This window comes from Peromyscus eremicus, chromosome 19 (assembly GCF_949786415.1).
Source record: "Peromyscus eremicus chromosome 19, PerEre_H2_v1, whole genome shotgun sequence".
In the NCBI taxonomy this organism is placed as follows: Eukaryota; Metazoa; Chordata; class Mammalia; order Rodentia; family Cricetidae; genus Peromyscus; species Peromyscus eremicus.
In genome coordinates, this window is record NC_081435.1 from 43,007,996 (window position 1) to 43,022,388 (window position 14,393).

At 43.8% G+C, this 14,393-nt stretch overlaps 1 protein-coding gene across 3 annotated transcripts in view; it reads right to left on the reverse strand.

Annotated features, from left to right (window-relative positions):
• Znf608 (zinc finger protein 608) overlaps positions 1-14,393 on the reverse strand; it is a 105,878-nt gene that overhangs the window by 76,111 nt on the left and 15,374 nt on the right. The window contains exon 1 of one of the 3 annotated variants that reach the window (XM_059245914.1): positions 219-328. The exons of the other annotated variants lie outside the window; for them this stretch is intronic. Coding sequence (XP_059101897.1) covers positions 219-278 — 60 coding nt within the window. The 5' untranslated portion in view covers positions 279-328. Of the gene's footprint in view, positions 1-218; positions 329-14,393 lie in introns of those variants that run through there. 3 annotated transcript variants of the gene reach the window in all.

The window sequence follows — 14,393 nt, forward strand, 5'->3', positions numbered from 1 at the left end:
TTGTATAGGGTGGAAGCAAGCTCTGAGCCACAGGAGTTTGTGGACAAATAAACACCCATGACTTAGCGGAAGTTCTCGGTCGCAGCCCGCTGTGAACAAGCATCCTGCAACCTGGTTTCCTATCTCCAGAGCAGATGGGAAACTCTGGGTGTGTCTATGGCCTTAAGTGTCCCCAGTGGGTGGTGAAGGACAGCAGACAGAAGCTCTGTGGCTGTTACCTCATCTTGTAAAACCTTCCGGCTTCTTCCTCTTGGCCTTCTTCCGTAGAAGGAAGTCATACCTGACACGCGGGCTCAGCACACACGGTGACTGAATGGTTACTGTAACCTCACAGTTCTGGTTGCCCTGCCCTGGCCACATGTCACAATGTGAGCACAGGCCCACATTCTCAGAACTTCCTCCGCTCTTTGTCTTCCGCTGTGCCACGGGCCCTAACTCCACTCACCTTGAAGGATGGCAATGGCGGTGAAGATTCCATCTGCCGCCCAATCTGTACATCCTTCAGGACAGCACTGGTCATCTTTCACTGCTTATCATCCTCCAACTGCCTCGTTAGAGAAACAAAACAAATTCTCTTTCACTTGCGTGAGGGAGTCTAATATTTTGTCAAACAGAAATGAAAAATAAACGTAATCTAAGCTGTCGGAGAATCGTGAAATGCCCCTGGCAGTTCAGTACGGACTCTTTGAAGAAATGAAACTTCAGTTTATCGAGTGTGATTTATAAGCAACACTGATTTAGCTGGTAGATAACACGGCTGCCTAATCATTAGTAGTCAGACAACAGCCATGTGAACACATCAATTATGGGCCACTGCCAAAAGCCCTTGAGATCTTGGAGATTAACAGCCAATCCTCTGTTTTACAAGCTCACATCAAAAAGAATATTAATAAGAGGAGGGGCGATGTGAAAGCTTGTCAGAGTAATTCAGCCACTAACACAAGGATTTTTTTTTTTTTTCCTTTGCCTTCTCTGTTGAATTGGGCCCAGGAAGAAGCTGGCAGGGAGCTACAAAGCGCAGTCCTGCCAATTTCTTGGAAAATGTTTTTCACTAACATATGGGAGCTTGTAAGGGTCTGCAAACTGCTATTTGGTGAATAAAGACAAGCAAGACTTCTTCATGTCCCCTTGCAAATGCCAGGATGACACAAATTGAATCGTTATTGAATTATTTTTAAATTAGCATGCACGGTAGAAATAGCCACTGGCTTACCTCAATCAGAAATTCTGCAAAATCTCCTATGTATTCCGCTCCTAATACTTCTTCCATCCACTGAAACTTAATTAAGAGGCACTACTAGCACTAACCTACACATTAATGAGTTTCTCCAAATTAACACAGTGCTTCCCATTGTCAAAGACATCACAATGTGTGCTAAGACTTCACTGTCTTTTCTTCAGCTCTCTCAGGAAAACAGATATAAATTCACTGATCTCTCTAGAATTAGAATTACACCTGTTTTCACCACCCACATCGGTAGCATTTCCAGAAGTATGTAATGGAGGCACAGCCTTCATTTCAGTCCTCTCAGTCTTTAACTGCTACCAGAGAGGACTGCTGTATTTTTTGTAAATGATCAGATTAAAGCAAACAGCTGGCAACTAATTGTTTAGTGGGGTTCCAGCAGGCTCCCTAATATATGAACAGAAGCCACCGCAAAATGTGTGGCCTGGGTTTCCCTACGGTTTACAGATTTGTTTGTGCTTGGATCTGTAAAAGACTCTATATTTACAAAGTGTTTTCCTATTCTCTCGTTTGTTGTTCTTCATTTGAAACTCAGCATGGGGTGGTGGGGAAAACATCAGGAAAGGGAAGCAAAGCAGGGGGTTCCTGTCACTTCTCCATAGCCTGTCTGGTCCCCAGTAAGCCACTTAATTCAAGGGCTTGTTGACGAGTATTTTAAATCAAGGAGTCTGCTCTTGGGTTCAAACACTTTGTGGAACCTAAGCAGCCCAGCAGTCTCCAAAGCTCCGGTTTCTCCTTTTGTGTGTTATTTTCCTTTCTCTTAATCCCTGGAAACAGGATCCATAGATCTCAGTTAAAACCCTAACTTGTGAACCTAGAGGCAACGGAGCAGGAGGTAATTCAGGCAAGGATTGTGCCGCTTTTCCATTACAGCAGACATCCCAAGAACTGCTTCCAGCCAGGTGTGGTGTCAGTCGCCTTTAATCCCAGTACTCAGGAGGCAGAGGCAGGTGGATCTCTTTGAGTTCGAGGCCAGCCTCCTCTACACGGTGAATTCCAGGACAGCTAGGAGTACACAGAGAAAACAAAACAAAAGCAAACAAACAAACAAAAGGGATCTCTTTATAGACCCAGGGTTCTGACATTCATTGAAAACCAGCTTCTCTGCCTGCAAACCAGAGATAATAGCATCTTACGATCTTTGAAAGTTGTCATAAAAAACGGACAAGATACTGCTTTGAAAGTCTTTAAACATAATTGCAGGAGCTACTGTCAAGAAACATTCATTGGGCAACAAGATTAAAACTTATTGTATCAAGATTAAAACGAATTGACTAGTTCTTTTTCTTATTAGGACAGAGCTAGCCTTCTAAGTAAATAATGTGTCTGGGGGGGATGGCAGCTCTCCCCGGATTTTGCTAATACTATCAGAAGGTTACACCAAAAGATGCAAAGATCCCCCATCGCTGGGCATCCTCTTTTTCAATAATTCACAGTGAGAATTCTCTTCTCCACCAGTTTTGCTCAAACTATCTTTTTGTTGTGCCAGTAATTTTTGTTTTGTTTTTCAAAACAGGGTGTGACTGTGTAGTCCAGGCTGGCCTCCAACTTGCAAGGCTACTCCTACCTCTGCCTCCCCAGAGCTGGGATTACGGGTGCAGGCCACTTTAAACAACTGAAACCATTAAATGTTAAGAAAGACACAACCTAGCAGAGGCTTTCTAAGAGCCACAACCATGTTTATGCAACCCAGAAGCAGCAGAATTCATTCAGCTACAACTATACAAACATGCATAAATTTGATCAACTGAATCTATACTAGAAAGTATATATTTCTTTAAAAATGTTTACACTGGGTGTAAGTGGCTCACGCCTTTAATCCCATCACTCCAGAGGCAGAAGCAGGGGGATCTCTATGAGTTCAAGGCTAGCCTGGTCAACATGGTGAGTTCCAGGATAGCCAGAGCTATACAGTGAGACCCTGTCCCCCCCAAAAAAAATAATAATAGTAACAATAAAAATAATGTAATGAATATGCTTAAATAGCATGTTGAGGTTAATAGGTAATTTAAAGGTTAAAAAAAATAAAAGCTTCGTTCAACTCTTTTTCAGGCAGAATCTCACTACGTAAATCCAGGCTGGCCTCAGACTCAGAGATCTGCCTGCCTCTGCCTCCTGATTGCCAGGATTAAAGGCATGCGCTACCGTGCATGACCCACTAAAACCACTGTTCTTTTCAACAACAGTTATGGCTAATGATTACACAGGGGCACAGACAATGGTGACGTATAGAAACCCTCAGATAGGGTAACGTTTCAAGTTCTTCCGTGAATTTTAGCATAGAGGAAAAAGGCTGAATTCGTGCATGATTTCCTCAGATCTCATCACACTCCACGCACAGGGGCTGACTTTTTATGCATATATGTATATGCACACATTTGTGTGTGTGTGTGTGTGTGTGTGTGTGTGTGTGTGTGTGTGTGTGTTCTGGTGTGCAGATATTCAGAGGCATGAAACTGACTTTGAGTGCCTCCCTTAACCACTCTCCAGCTTAGTTTTTGAGGTAATAGCTCTCACTGGACCCAGAACCCTCCATTTCTGCTAGCCTGTTTGGCCAGTACCCTAGAGAATACTGTCTGCACCGCCCCAGGCCAGAATTATAGGTGAGGGTGGCCACACCTGGCTTTTTAACTGAGTGCTGCTGACATCTGAATTCAGGTCTTCACTCATACATATCAAACTTTTTACCCCTTGAGCCATCTCCCCAGCCCCCCCCCCCACTTTTTTCCTTTGCAAATCACGTTTGCTTTGGTATGAACTTTCCCATAGGCATCTCTCTCTCTCTTTTGTTTGAATATTGAGGGTATTTTCTTTTCATTTTTGGAAGAGTAGCTGTCCATTTTAGCTCTGGGGGTTTTGTGGCTAACAAAGAAACCATCAGACAAAAAAAAAAAATCTCCCAACACACAGGACACCATTGCAATCTGTTATTCTGACACAGCGTAAACTTTCTGAGGAAATCATCTTTATCTTTGTTCTTTTAAAATTCAACAGACAGGTCTTGACCAGACTTGGGAAGCAGATGCAGTCCAACCAATTTTTACAACCATTATTACACAAATAATGGCACTTTTAAAGAATTTTTTAAAATGCCTGTAAATGCAAGACAGACAAAAACACAGATCATTTCTAACAGTGTCTTTGCCTGTGGTCTCATAAGAGAAAAAACAAAAAGATCTGGGCCCAGGGGAGCCACACTGAAGACCCTCCTCTACCCTGTGACTGCAGTAAAGGAGTACTTTGCTCAAGTACTGACAGGGATAAAAATAAGTACGAATGTCCTCAGGGGTCCCCCGGCTCACAAGAGAAATGTGCACGCACAGACCACAGAACAAAATGGAAAAGGTGTACGTAAAAGACTTTCATCACAGGCAGGCGGTGGTGGCACACGCCTTTAATCCCAGCACTCGAGGCCGAGGCAGGCGGATCCCTGTGAATTCGAGGCCAGCCTGGGCTACTAAGTGAGTTCCAGGAAAGGCGCAAAGCTACACAGAGAAACCCTGTCTCGAAAAAACAAACAAACAAACAAAAAAAAAAAACAAACAAGACTTTCATCTGCAGTGCCGAAAGCAGAAACGGGGAGGGGGGAGGGGGGTGTCACAGCTCTTGGGGAAATGGAAGGACATTCAGAAAATGCGGTCCCAGAAAGAAAAAACCCCGGAAACAGAGAACAAGATCCCCTAACAGTGGCTTTTGCCCATTATCATAAAAGGTCAAAGCGCAGCTGACCAGAAGAGGTGGCCTGCACAGGTAACACTGCCTGCCGAGGAGGACATCCACGCAACTGAGTGTTTGCGCACTGCCCTAAACATCTCTGCCGTAGCCGGTGTCTGCACTGCTCAGCCAAAGGGGCCAGCAAAGCACAGCCTGGCTCATCTTTACTACGTAAGCAGTTCATTTGTGCAGCGGAGTTTCCGTCCCATGATTCTAGGAAGCAGGAGTAAGTGTGTCCCGGCCATAAAGCTACCTGGGGCTAGACCTGCACAGTCAGAGCCTTCTGGTTCCATCTCGCATTTGGCCACACCTTCCCAACACTTTAATGAACTGGTATTTAAAGCAGTACTATGGTGATTTTTGTATAAGGAGCTATCTCTTCTAAAAGTAGATTTGAATAATCATTCTTGGGAGGGAGGGAGGGAGGGAGGGAGGGAGGGAGGGAGGGAGAGAGAGAGAGAGAGAGAGAGAGAGAGAGAGAGAGAGAGAGAGAGAGAGAGAGAGAGAATCTCAGATAGTGGCTTGAATCTTTATCCAAATGCACACAAGGAACAGGGCAGGGCACCTGGGATTCAGTGTATGGGGAAGGGGAGAGGCTTTAAGCATTCCTTAGGTAAATGAGATATACAACTCTGATCAAAGCATAGTGTTCAAGCCAGGCATGGTGGAGCATGTCTGTAATTCCAGCACTCAAGAGGAGAGGCTGGCAGATCTCTGGGAGTTCAAGGCTAGCCCTGTCTACAGAGTTCCAGGACAGCCAGGACTACCTAGTGAGACCATGTCTCAATAAAACAAAAAAGACTGAAAGAGAGTCACAGCACCAGAAAAGCAGTAGGAAACAACTTGATAATCTTGGAATAAGAAAGGTCTCACTAAGCCGATGCAGCGTCCAGCAGCCGTGAAAAGGAAACTAATTATGGACTTGATTACATAGTTTAAGATTTTGGCACAGGGGTAGTAGTTGGGAGAAGGTGGGAGACGTGCATAATTACAAACCAGAGCTAAGAGATGGGAAAAAACATTTGCAGGGGTGAAGAGATGGCTCAGCATTGAGAGCACCGTCTGCTCTTCCAGAGGACTCGGGTTCAATTCCCAGCACCCACATGGCAGCTCACACCTGTCTGCAACTCCAGTTCCAGGGCTTCTGACACCCTCACAACAGACATACATGCAGGCAAAACACCAATGCACATAAAATAAAAATAAATTATTTTTTTTAAAAATTTGCAAACCATCTACCATGGAGGCTTGCTAGACCTCAAGGGAGTGTGAAAGGATGGGTAAGAGCAAGAAATTTGCAAAATGTAAAAAATCAGTGTGTTTAATTAACATACATCTGAAATACTTTCAAGTCAAGAAGTGGCTGGCTCCGTAACAAACCAGGCCAAGATAACAAGTTCCCAGTGCTTGAGAAAATACTGAGATACAATGGCTTGTGCTAATGAAAAATACAAACTAAAATGGTAAATTGCTATCAGACTAACATCCAAGCCAGAAAATCGTAGCCCAGGGTGGTAAACTGTAGCAAAACACACATTGTATGCTCTAGTTTTGGGTGATCCACAACATACAATCGGATTGGAGGAAAATTAAATTTTGAGATGTATATATGAAAAGATGTTCACTAGGATATTTTTTATATAACTGAAAAACACTGCCAACAGCCTCCATGTGGACCAGATAAACTGGAATCCACGGTAAAAGAGTGATTTCCACAACAGAGCTAAGTGAAAAGGGCCATGTACAGATCGGTTTCTTTAATGTGCTCTCATTTGTGCAGGAGATGAGAAATACAAACCCATATGGACAGAGAGGGACCCCTTCAAGGAAGACTTGGAGCTTAACCGGATGGAATGGCTCTAGGGAGGCGCCTGGGGAGGGTGAGGTATTGGGCAAAGAATGACCAATCTCCATTAGGAGACAGATAATCACAACTTCAGTTTTTCCAGACTCCTGTACTGATTTTGAAAATTTTTAAAAAGTCATTTAAGAATTACTTTAAGTCTGAGGAAGGTGAATCTCCAGTTTGAGGCCAGCCTGGACCACACAGAAGATTCTGCATCAAGAACAACAAAACAAAGCAGCAGTTTACTAAACACAACTAATTTACTCAGGCTCAAAGTGGGAGACAGGCTCTTTGGCTTTAAGTCTGTTTGTGACAAGGCCTCACTATGTTGCCCAGGCTGGCCTCGGACTTGTGGGATCCTCCTGCCTCAACCTTCTGAGTGCTAGGATTAACAACCTGTGCGACAATACCCAATATGTAGATGTGTTACACTCCAAGAGAGTGTGAAAGTAGAGGGGGGTAAAACAGGAGACCCAACAGGTCGGTCTTTATAGCATCACCCCATCATTTTCTAATTCTGTTGTTTGCAAATGTAATAACAGTCAATTTTATTTATAATGTGACAGCACATGTAGTGTGTATGTGTGAGTGTGTGCATGTGTGGGTGTGGGTGAGTGCGTGTACTTATTAAGTGTGTGTGCATGTATGTGTGTATAAAGTATGTGTGTGCATGTGTGAACACCTAAAACCTAGAAAACATTCCCTCAGGAAAGAATCTTTTCTCCATCAATGTCTTCTAAGGAAGGTTCTAGATTGCCCATTTCCCACATCCCTCAGGATTGGCAGTGTTCCATGTGGAATCAGTGGGCATAATTCACACAAGATAATACTCCCATCTCCCTTCACCACTCAGAAATGAAAAATCAAAAGACCTAGGTAGGAATGGAGTCAGAAGTTTCGCTAAGACCACTGAGATCACAGCCTGCCCCCACCACTGCCCTCCCTGTACTCTTCCTCTTCATCATTCAGCTCAAGCCACTCTGGAGACTGTATTTCCTCAGGCACACCAACACTCCCCACCTCAGGGACTGCACTCTGGGATCTTCACTCCATCCACGGGTCAAATGGCTCTTGACTGTACTCACGTCCTACTCAAGCACAAACATAGAAACTCTCCCTTCTACCTGTTCACTCTTCCATCCTCCCCTGCTGGATTTTTTCCTTACAACACACACCACCGTGAAACAAAAGGGTTTCTCCACAAGAAACTAGCATATTTGCTTCAGAGGGCAGAGTCTTGCTCACTACGGTGGCTTGGAGACCCAGACCCGGGCATTCAAAAACTACTTGTTCAATGAAGAAATGGATTAAGGCATGAATAGAAAAACAAATTGAGATATGTGTAGGCATATATATCCTGAATACAAAATAGTCAAAGATCCCTAAACCACAGGAGGAATGGGGGAAAAATGGATACACAACTGTTGTCTACAACATCTCTATTAATGAAATTTCTAAGTCCCATAACACCGTAACAACTGGCACAGATGGTAAAATAACATCTTCCTGGCCAGGGGCATCGTTTCCCATCATGCTCAGCATGTGCAAGGCCTGTGCAGTCACCAGCAAAAATTTGCTAGCTGTTACTGTTGTTTTAATCCGAAGGGGTTTTGTTTTTTAGCCACAAATTCTACCAACTCTCTGTGTGTGACACTCTACTCCATCTTTCCATGCTACAGCAGAAAACTTGTTCAACTGCAAACGTCCAAGGCAGACCCAGGTACCCAGTCTCCCTACCCTGACCCTCATGCCTATTAAAGAGCATTTATTGCCTTCACCCTGGTATAATTATACTCCTCCTCCTTCCACAGCAGCATACAAACAGGCTAGTAAAAGTTCCTTACATTTTGAAAATGATAGATGGTGATTTTCCTGTCCCTTTTTAAGACAGGGTCTCATGTATCCTAGTCTGTCCTTGAAACTGCTTTACAGCTAAGGAGGACACTATGGATCAATCTTAGGGTTTTATGTAAGCTAGGCAAGTACTCGACCTACATCCACAGCTAGAACTGCCCCCCCCCCCGTAAATAACAAATATTTAGATTAATATTTCTGTCCTTATGTCAAGCCATTTAAAAAGTATTGACATATTCTGATTTTTCCCACCATCTAGAAAATAACCTAAGTCATTTGGTGACATTTTGTGTTTTCCTGTTCCTGTGTTTCAGTAAGGACTACAATTATTGAGCTTAGCAGCCACTGATTCTGAGTCTCCTCATCTTAACCTGAAATCTTGGCAGCATTTGGCACGGATGATCAGAGCCACCTGGATGGAATTTCTAAACTTGCTTTCCAGAAACACCAGATTGCCTGGGGTTTCCTGTTCCACCGCCCATGTGCCCCTGGCTCCTCTTAATACTCCATGGCTCAGCTCTGGTCTCTGTCTTTCCTAAGGACACTCACTCTCTGACTGCTCACAGCTTACCAACTTCCAAGTCAACTTGTTCGAGTTCATCCCAGTCTGTGCCGACCCTAACCATCTAACTGAATGAATGAAGGACCCAAGCGTCAATGTGCCTCGGCTGCATCAAAAGTGTATCATAGCTGGGTGTGCTGGTGCATGCCTGTAATGGCAATACTCAGAGGATGGGGGCAGCTGATCATAGGTTCAAGGTCATCCTCAGCTGTTTATTGAATGAAGCCTGTCAGGAATACATGAGACCCTGTTTCACAAACGAAAACAAATTAACAAAAAAGTGACTCGCTGGGCGGTGGTGGTGCACGCCTTTAATCCCAGCACTTGAGAGGCAGAGGTAGGCGGATCTCTGTGAGTTCGAGGCTGGCCTGATCTACAGAGTGAGTTCCAGGAAAGGCTCAAAGCTACACAGTGAAACCTTGTTTGAGGGCAGGGGGGAGGGGAGGGAGTGACTCATGACTCTTGATTCCACTGACCCCACCCCATTCCGTTGTTATCCTTAACTCTCACTATTTCATTCACAACTTCAGATTGCTCTAGCCCTAATCTATCTTTACCTTTGGACAACATGATTACTTTCAACCAAACTCTATAATTAACAAGGACACCTACCGTGTCTCATGGGAGCTTCTGAAAAAGTCCTGTAACCAATTTCACCGTGCCTCTGGCCGCCAGTTCCTCATACCGAAGAGCATTCCAGAGGAAATTTTTTAAAACTCAAACTAAATCATGTTATTCCCTTGCTTAAAATTTGGAATCACATTTTTATTCCAACTAGAATCTGAACTCCTTAACCAGGGCCTACAAGGTCCTGCATGACTGGGCTAGGCCCAGGTCCCAATCCAATCTGGACACGGTCTGTGCAAAACACATGCCTCGTGTGTTATCTGAGGGGATTTAACAGCATGTGCAGTCAGCCAAGAAAAAGGCTAGGAAGCACATCCAAAAAAATAGTGCTTGCATCCAATCCAATCAATCCAGATTCCAAGCTCAGGCCCCCTCGAGCTCGGCATCACTTGCAGGATCTGCTGGCGCAGCTCTTTCTGCTCCAACTGGTCTTCCTCTCCATCCCAAGCGTACACTTGACAGAGCTCTTTACCCTCTAACGAAGCTTCAAACCATAGCCACCTCAGCCTCTGAGCTTCAGCCTCTTCCATCAGAGCAATGTCCTGTCATTGAAAGTCTTAAAGAAACATCGCCAAAAGTAGCTCACAAGCAGGGCAAATCTACAGTTTTTTTCCAGTGACCCTCTTTTCCACTGTGTAGTTGTTTTTTGTTTTTGTTTTTTTACTCTTTTGGCTCTTTGATGGGCCTCCCACCCAGCTCCCAAATAATCACAGAGACTTATGCTTTCTTATGAATATCCGGCCTTAGCTTGGCTTGTTTCCTGCCAGCTTTTCTTAACTTAAATTATCCCATCTATCTTTTGCCTCTAGACTTTTATCTTTCTCTATTCTATATACCCCTCTTTACTTCTTAATCTGTGGCTTGCTGTGTAGCTGGGTGGCTGGCCCCCCAATATCCTCCTCCTCTTTCTTCTCTCACTCCTCTATCTCCTCTTCCCAAATTTCTCCTATTTATTCTCTCTGTCTGCCAGCCCCACCTATCCCTCTCCTGCCTAGCTATTGGCCATTCAGCTCTTTATTAGACCAATCAAGTGTTTTAGACAGGCAAAGTAACACAGCTTCACAGAGTTAAACAAAGGCAACACAAAAGAATGCAATACATCTTTACATCATTAAACACTCTACAGCATAAACAAATGAAACACATTTTCAACTAATATTCTACAACACCGTGTCTTAAGATAGTCCAGAATTTCTTTCTTTTTTTAAAGATTTATTTATTTTTGTGTGCATTGGTGTTTTGCCTGCGTGTATGTCTGTAAGGGTGTCAGGTTCACTGGAACTGGAGTTACAGACAGTCGTGAGCTGCCATGTGGGTGCTGGGAATTGAACCTGGGTCATCTAGAAGAACAAGCAGCCAGTGCTCTCAACCACTGAGCCATCTCTCCAGCCCCAGTCCAGAATTTCTAATGGAAAAAAAACGCAACTGTGTGCTCTGTCAACCCTAACTCCCATTGTCCAAATCAAGGCTTGGGATGAAATAAAATATACCACTCCTGGCACAAATCCTGTCCTCTTATAACCCACTGTGGCCTTGGAACTCCTGAAGCCTGAACTGTATAAGGCAATCCTCACCTCATCAGTAATGTACAGTATTCTTATTTCTATTCCTGGAATTAATTTATCAGGTTCGTGAGAAATCTGCAACAAATTGTGGAAACCACAACATAACTGGACATACATATATGAAATTCATAACAAATACAAAATACAGAAACAAACAGCATGAGTATTACTCTCAAGTTGTCTCACAGTACGCTTGAGTGACTCCATCCATCCTCAGGATCTCATGTGCTTACTGGCTCTCTACATTAAGTTATAAAAGGTTTTAAAATTCAGGAGGGGGAAATGCCACATTCTGCTTCAATCATATCGCTTTCATTTGTAATGCCATATTAAAAGAAATCTCTACAGAAGGGATAAGGGATATGGCTCAGTGATAGAGTGTTTCCTAGTATGAATGAGGCCCTCGGTGGGGAAGAAGGAGGGGGAGGGAAGGAGGAAAAAGGAAAGAGAAGAGGGGTCAGGAGAAAGACTAGAGCGAGTTGATTCTAAAATCAGCCTGACTCATAGGAAGAAAAGATGGCTCCTCAAAGACTGTCACAGAAGCCAGCAACCACACCCTCCTGCCTATCTTCCTACCAGACAAACCCTACATTTGAGCCTCATTATCTCTGGCCTTTATCAGTCCATTCACCACAGACTAGGGAGTGTAGGGAGCGCTATCTCAAAATCACCATTAAGAGCCAACCGATGGATTGCTAACCCAGGGCAAAGCTCTTGACAAACAGAGGGAGAAAAAACAGACTATAAACAGATAGGAGGCTATCAGAAGATGGAGAAAGATAGTTTTGCAGGAATTTAGCCAAGGGGAGCAAGGCAAAGATCACTTCCTCATTAGGGTAGAGAACCTTCGGCTAACCCTGCTCTCCAACGCTGCCGCTGCCGTTTGTGTAACAGCCCCACAGACTTCAACTTACTCCCACACAGGAAGCGTTCTCTCCTTACTCTCTTACACATGTCTTTTCATAACCTGAAACTCACCACACCAACATGACTGTCCATTTTCTTCTTCTTCTTTTACATCTTCCTTTCTTGCAAAACAACCTCGGTCTCAAAACCTTGGGCTGATTTAAAGATCCCATCATCAACTACGAAAGCAACTGGTATATGGTTAAGTATGACACATTGATTTCGCTCTCTTAGCTCACTGCTCTACACTTTCTGGTGTCTGGTGCATTTCCTTTCCTGTGCAAGAAATGTGCCTATGTTGCTTCTTCATAGACCATTTTCCATAGCCCATGTCCACGTTACTCAAACAAAACAAACATTGTCAAGAGCCACACAGCCTCCCCTTCTGTCTGGCTATTTCCTGAAGCCATTGGTACATCAGTTCTTTCTCTCCCTATAAATCTAGGTAATACCAAGGGGAAAAAAAAATCAGCATAGAATCTATTAGCCTACCAACTTCAAAGAAAATTTACTAGAGGAAAAGAAAGGTAATTTATGAGGTCAAGAATTAGGTCGTCAGTATCCTGACTACAAAGCATGAAAGAGCCCATGTCTGCCCTTTCAGTACCCATCTGCAGAAGAAGTGATGGGAAGGACGAGGTCTTAAGTCGTTTTGAAAGCGTCCACACGGATGGATTATTTTTACTCATTCTGGCATGGCTATCGCAGGCAAGAACTGAGAAGAAGAAATAGATGCTGAAATTAAACTCGCTGTGTCTCTGGGCCACACAGCATCAGTGGGAGAGGGAAACGCTGGCCCAGGCTTCCAGGCTAAGTCCATGGCGGGACAGCACATGAGTTAGCAACCAATGACCTCAACCAAGAGTCGCCAGTGACGAGGAAGTCGGAACTTGCCACCCTTGTGAGGAAGCTGGCTCTGAGCTCAGGAATGACTAAACTCACAAGTACTAGGAGCAGAATATAATGCAATCACCCTTCTTCCACATGCTAACCCTTCCTGTGGCTATAATCAGTTCTTGAAGCTTTCCCCTGCCTGTATATACATGTATGTGTGTGTTTAAGTCTACATGAATGTGTGTTTATAAATATAAACTATACATATATGCTATATTTAGTGATTTATGGTTACTTTTAATTCTTTTTTTGTTGTTTACTCGTTTCCCACACTCCCCCAAAGGGTACTTTGAAATCTTTCCAGTTTTTACAATTAAACCTAACCATCTGGACAAAAATCTTCACATTCACTAAATGAGTCACAGATTTTGTGGGTAAGCTGAGAAACTAAATGCTATGCTCAGCGCTAGGATTTAAACCACATCTACCACAGCAAAACACTCTCTCTCCAATAATCTCTCCAATTATGCACGCACATTCAGACTCAAATAACATGGAGGCGACTACACCCCACTGCACAGAATTATTTATCCAGTTAGCTTCATTCTTTACGTCCTAAAACAAGCAACAACAAACTCCAGATGAGGGAGACTCCAGAAACCTTTCAGGATTCATGGAGATGAAAGAGAAATCATTACCTAGTTCTTCACCACCTTTTAACTCTTGCCTTCACCTGGTGTCTGGTGGCAAGCCGCTCACCAGACTAAAAAGTAACTTGAGGGGCTGGGGAAACCGCTCAGCAGTTAAAAACCTATACCTAGAGGACTTAAGTTCAGCTCCAGCACCCACGCCAGGCTGCTCACAAGTGCTGTAACTCCAGCTTCAGGGAAGATCCAACACCTCTGGCCTCCACGGGCACGGGCACAGGCACACACACACACACACACACACACACACACACACATACACATGCACACGCGTGAGCATGCACATATCCCTACACACACACACACACACACACACACACCACACACACATCATTTTAATAAATAGAATAAATCCTTAAAAGAAATCTATTTAAAAGACTCTGTATGTTGAGTGTTGTATTCTAGTAAAGATGTAGACTAGATTAAACAGTTCAAGTATAAAAGTCTTGTGGTTTCTTCGGTGTTTACGACAATTGTCAGAAACTCAAGGTGTTTAGGATTTACTATCCGGACAGCTGAACTCTAACAAGGC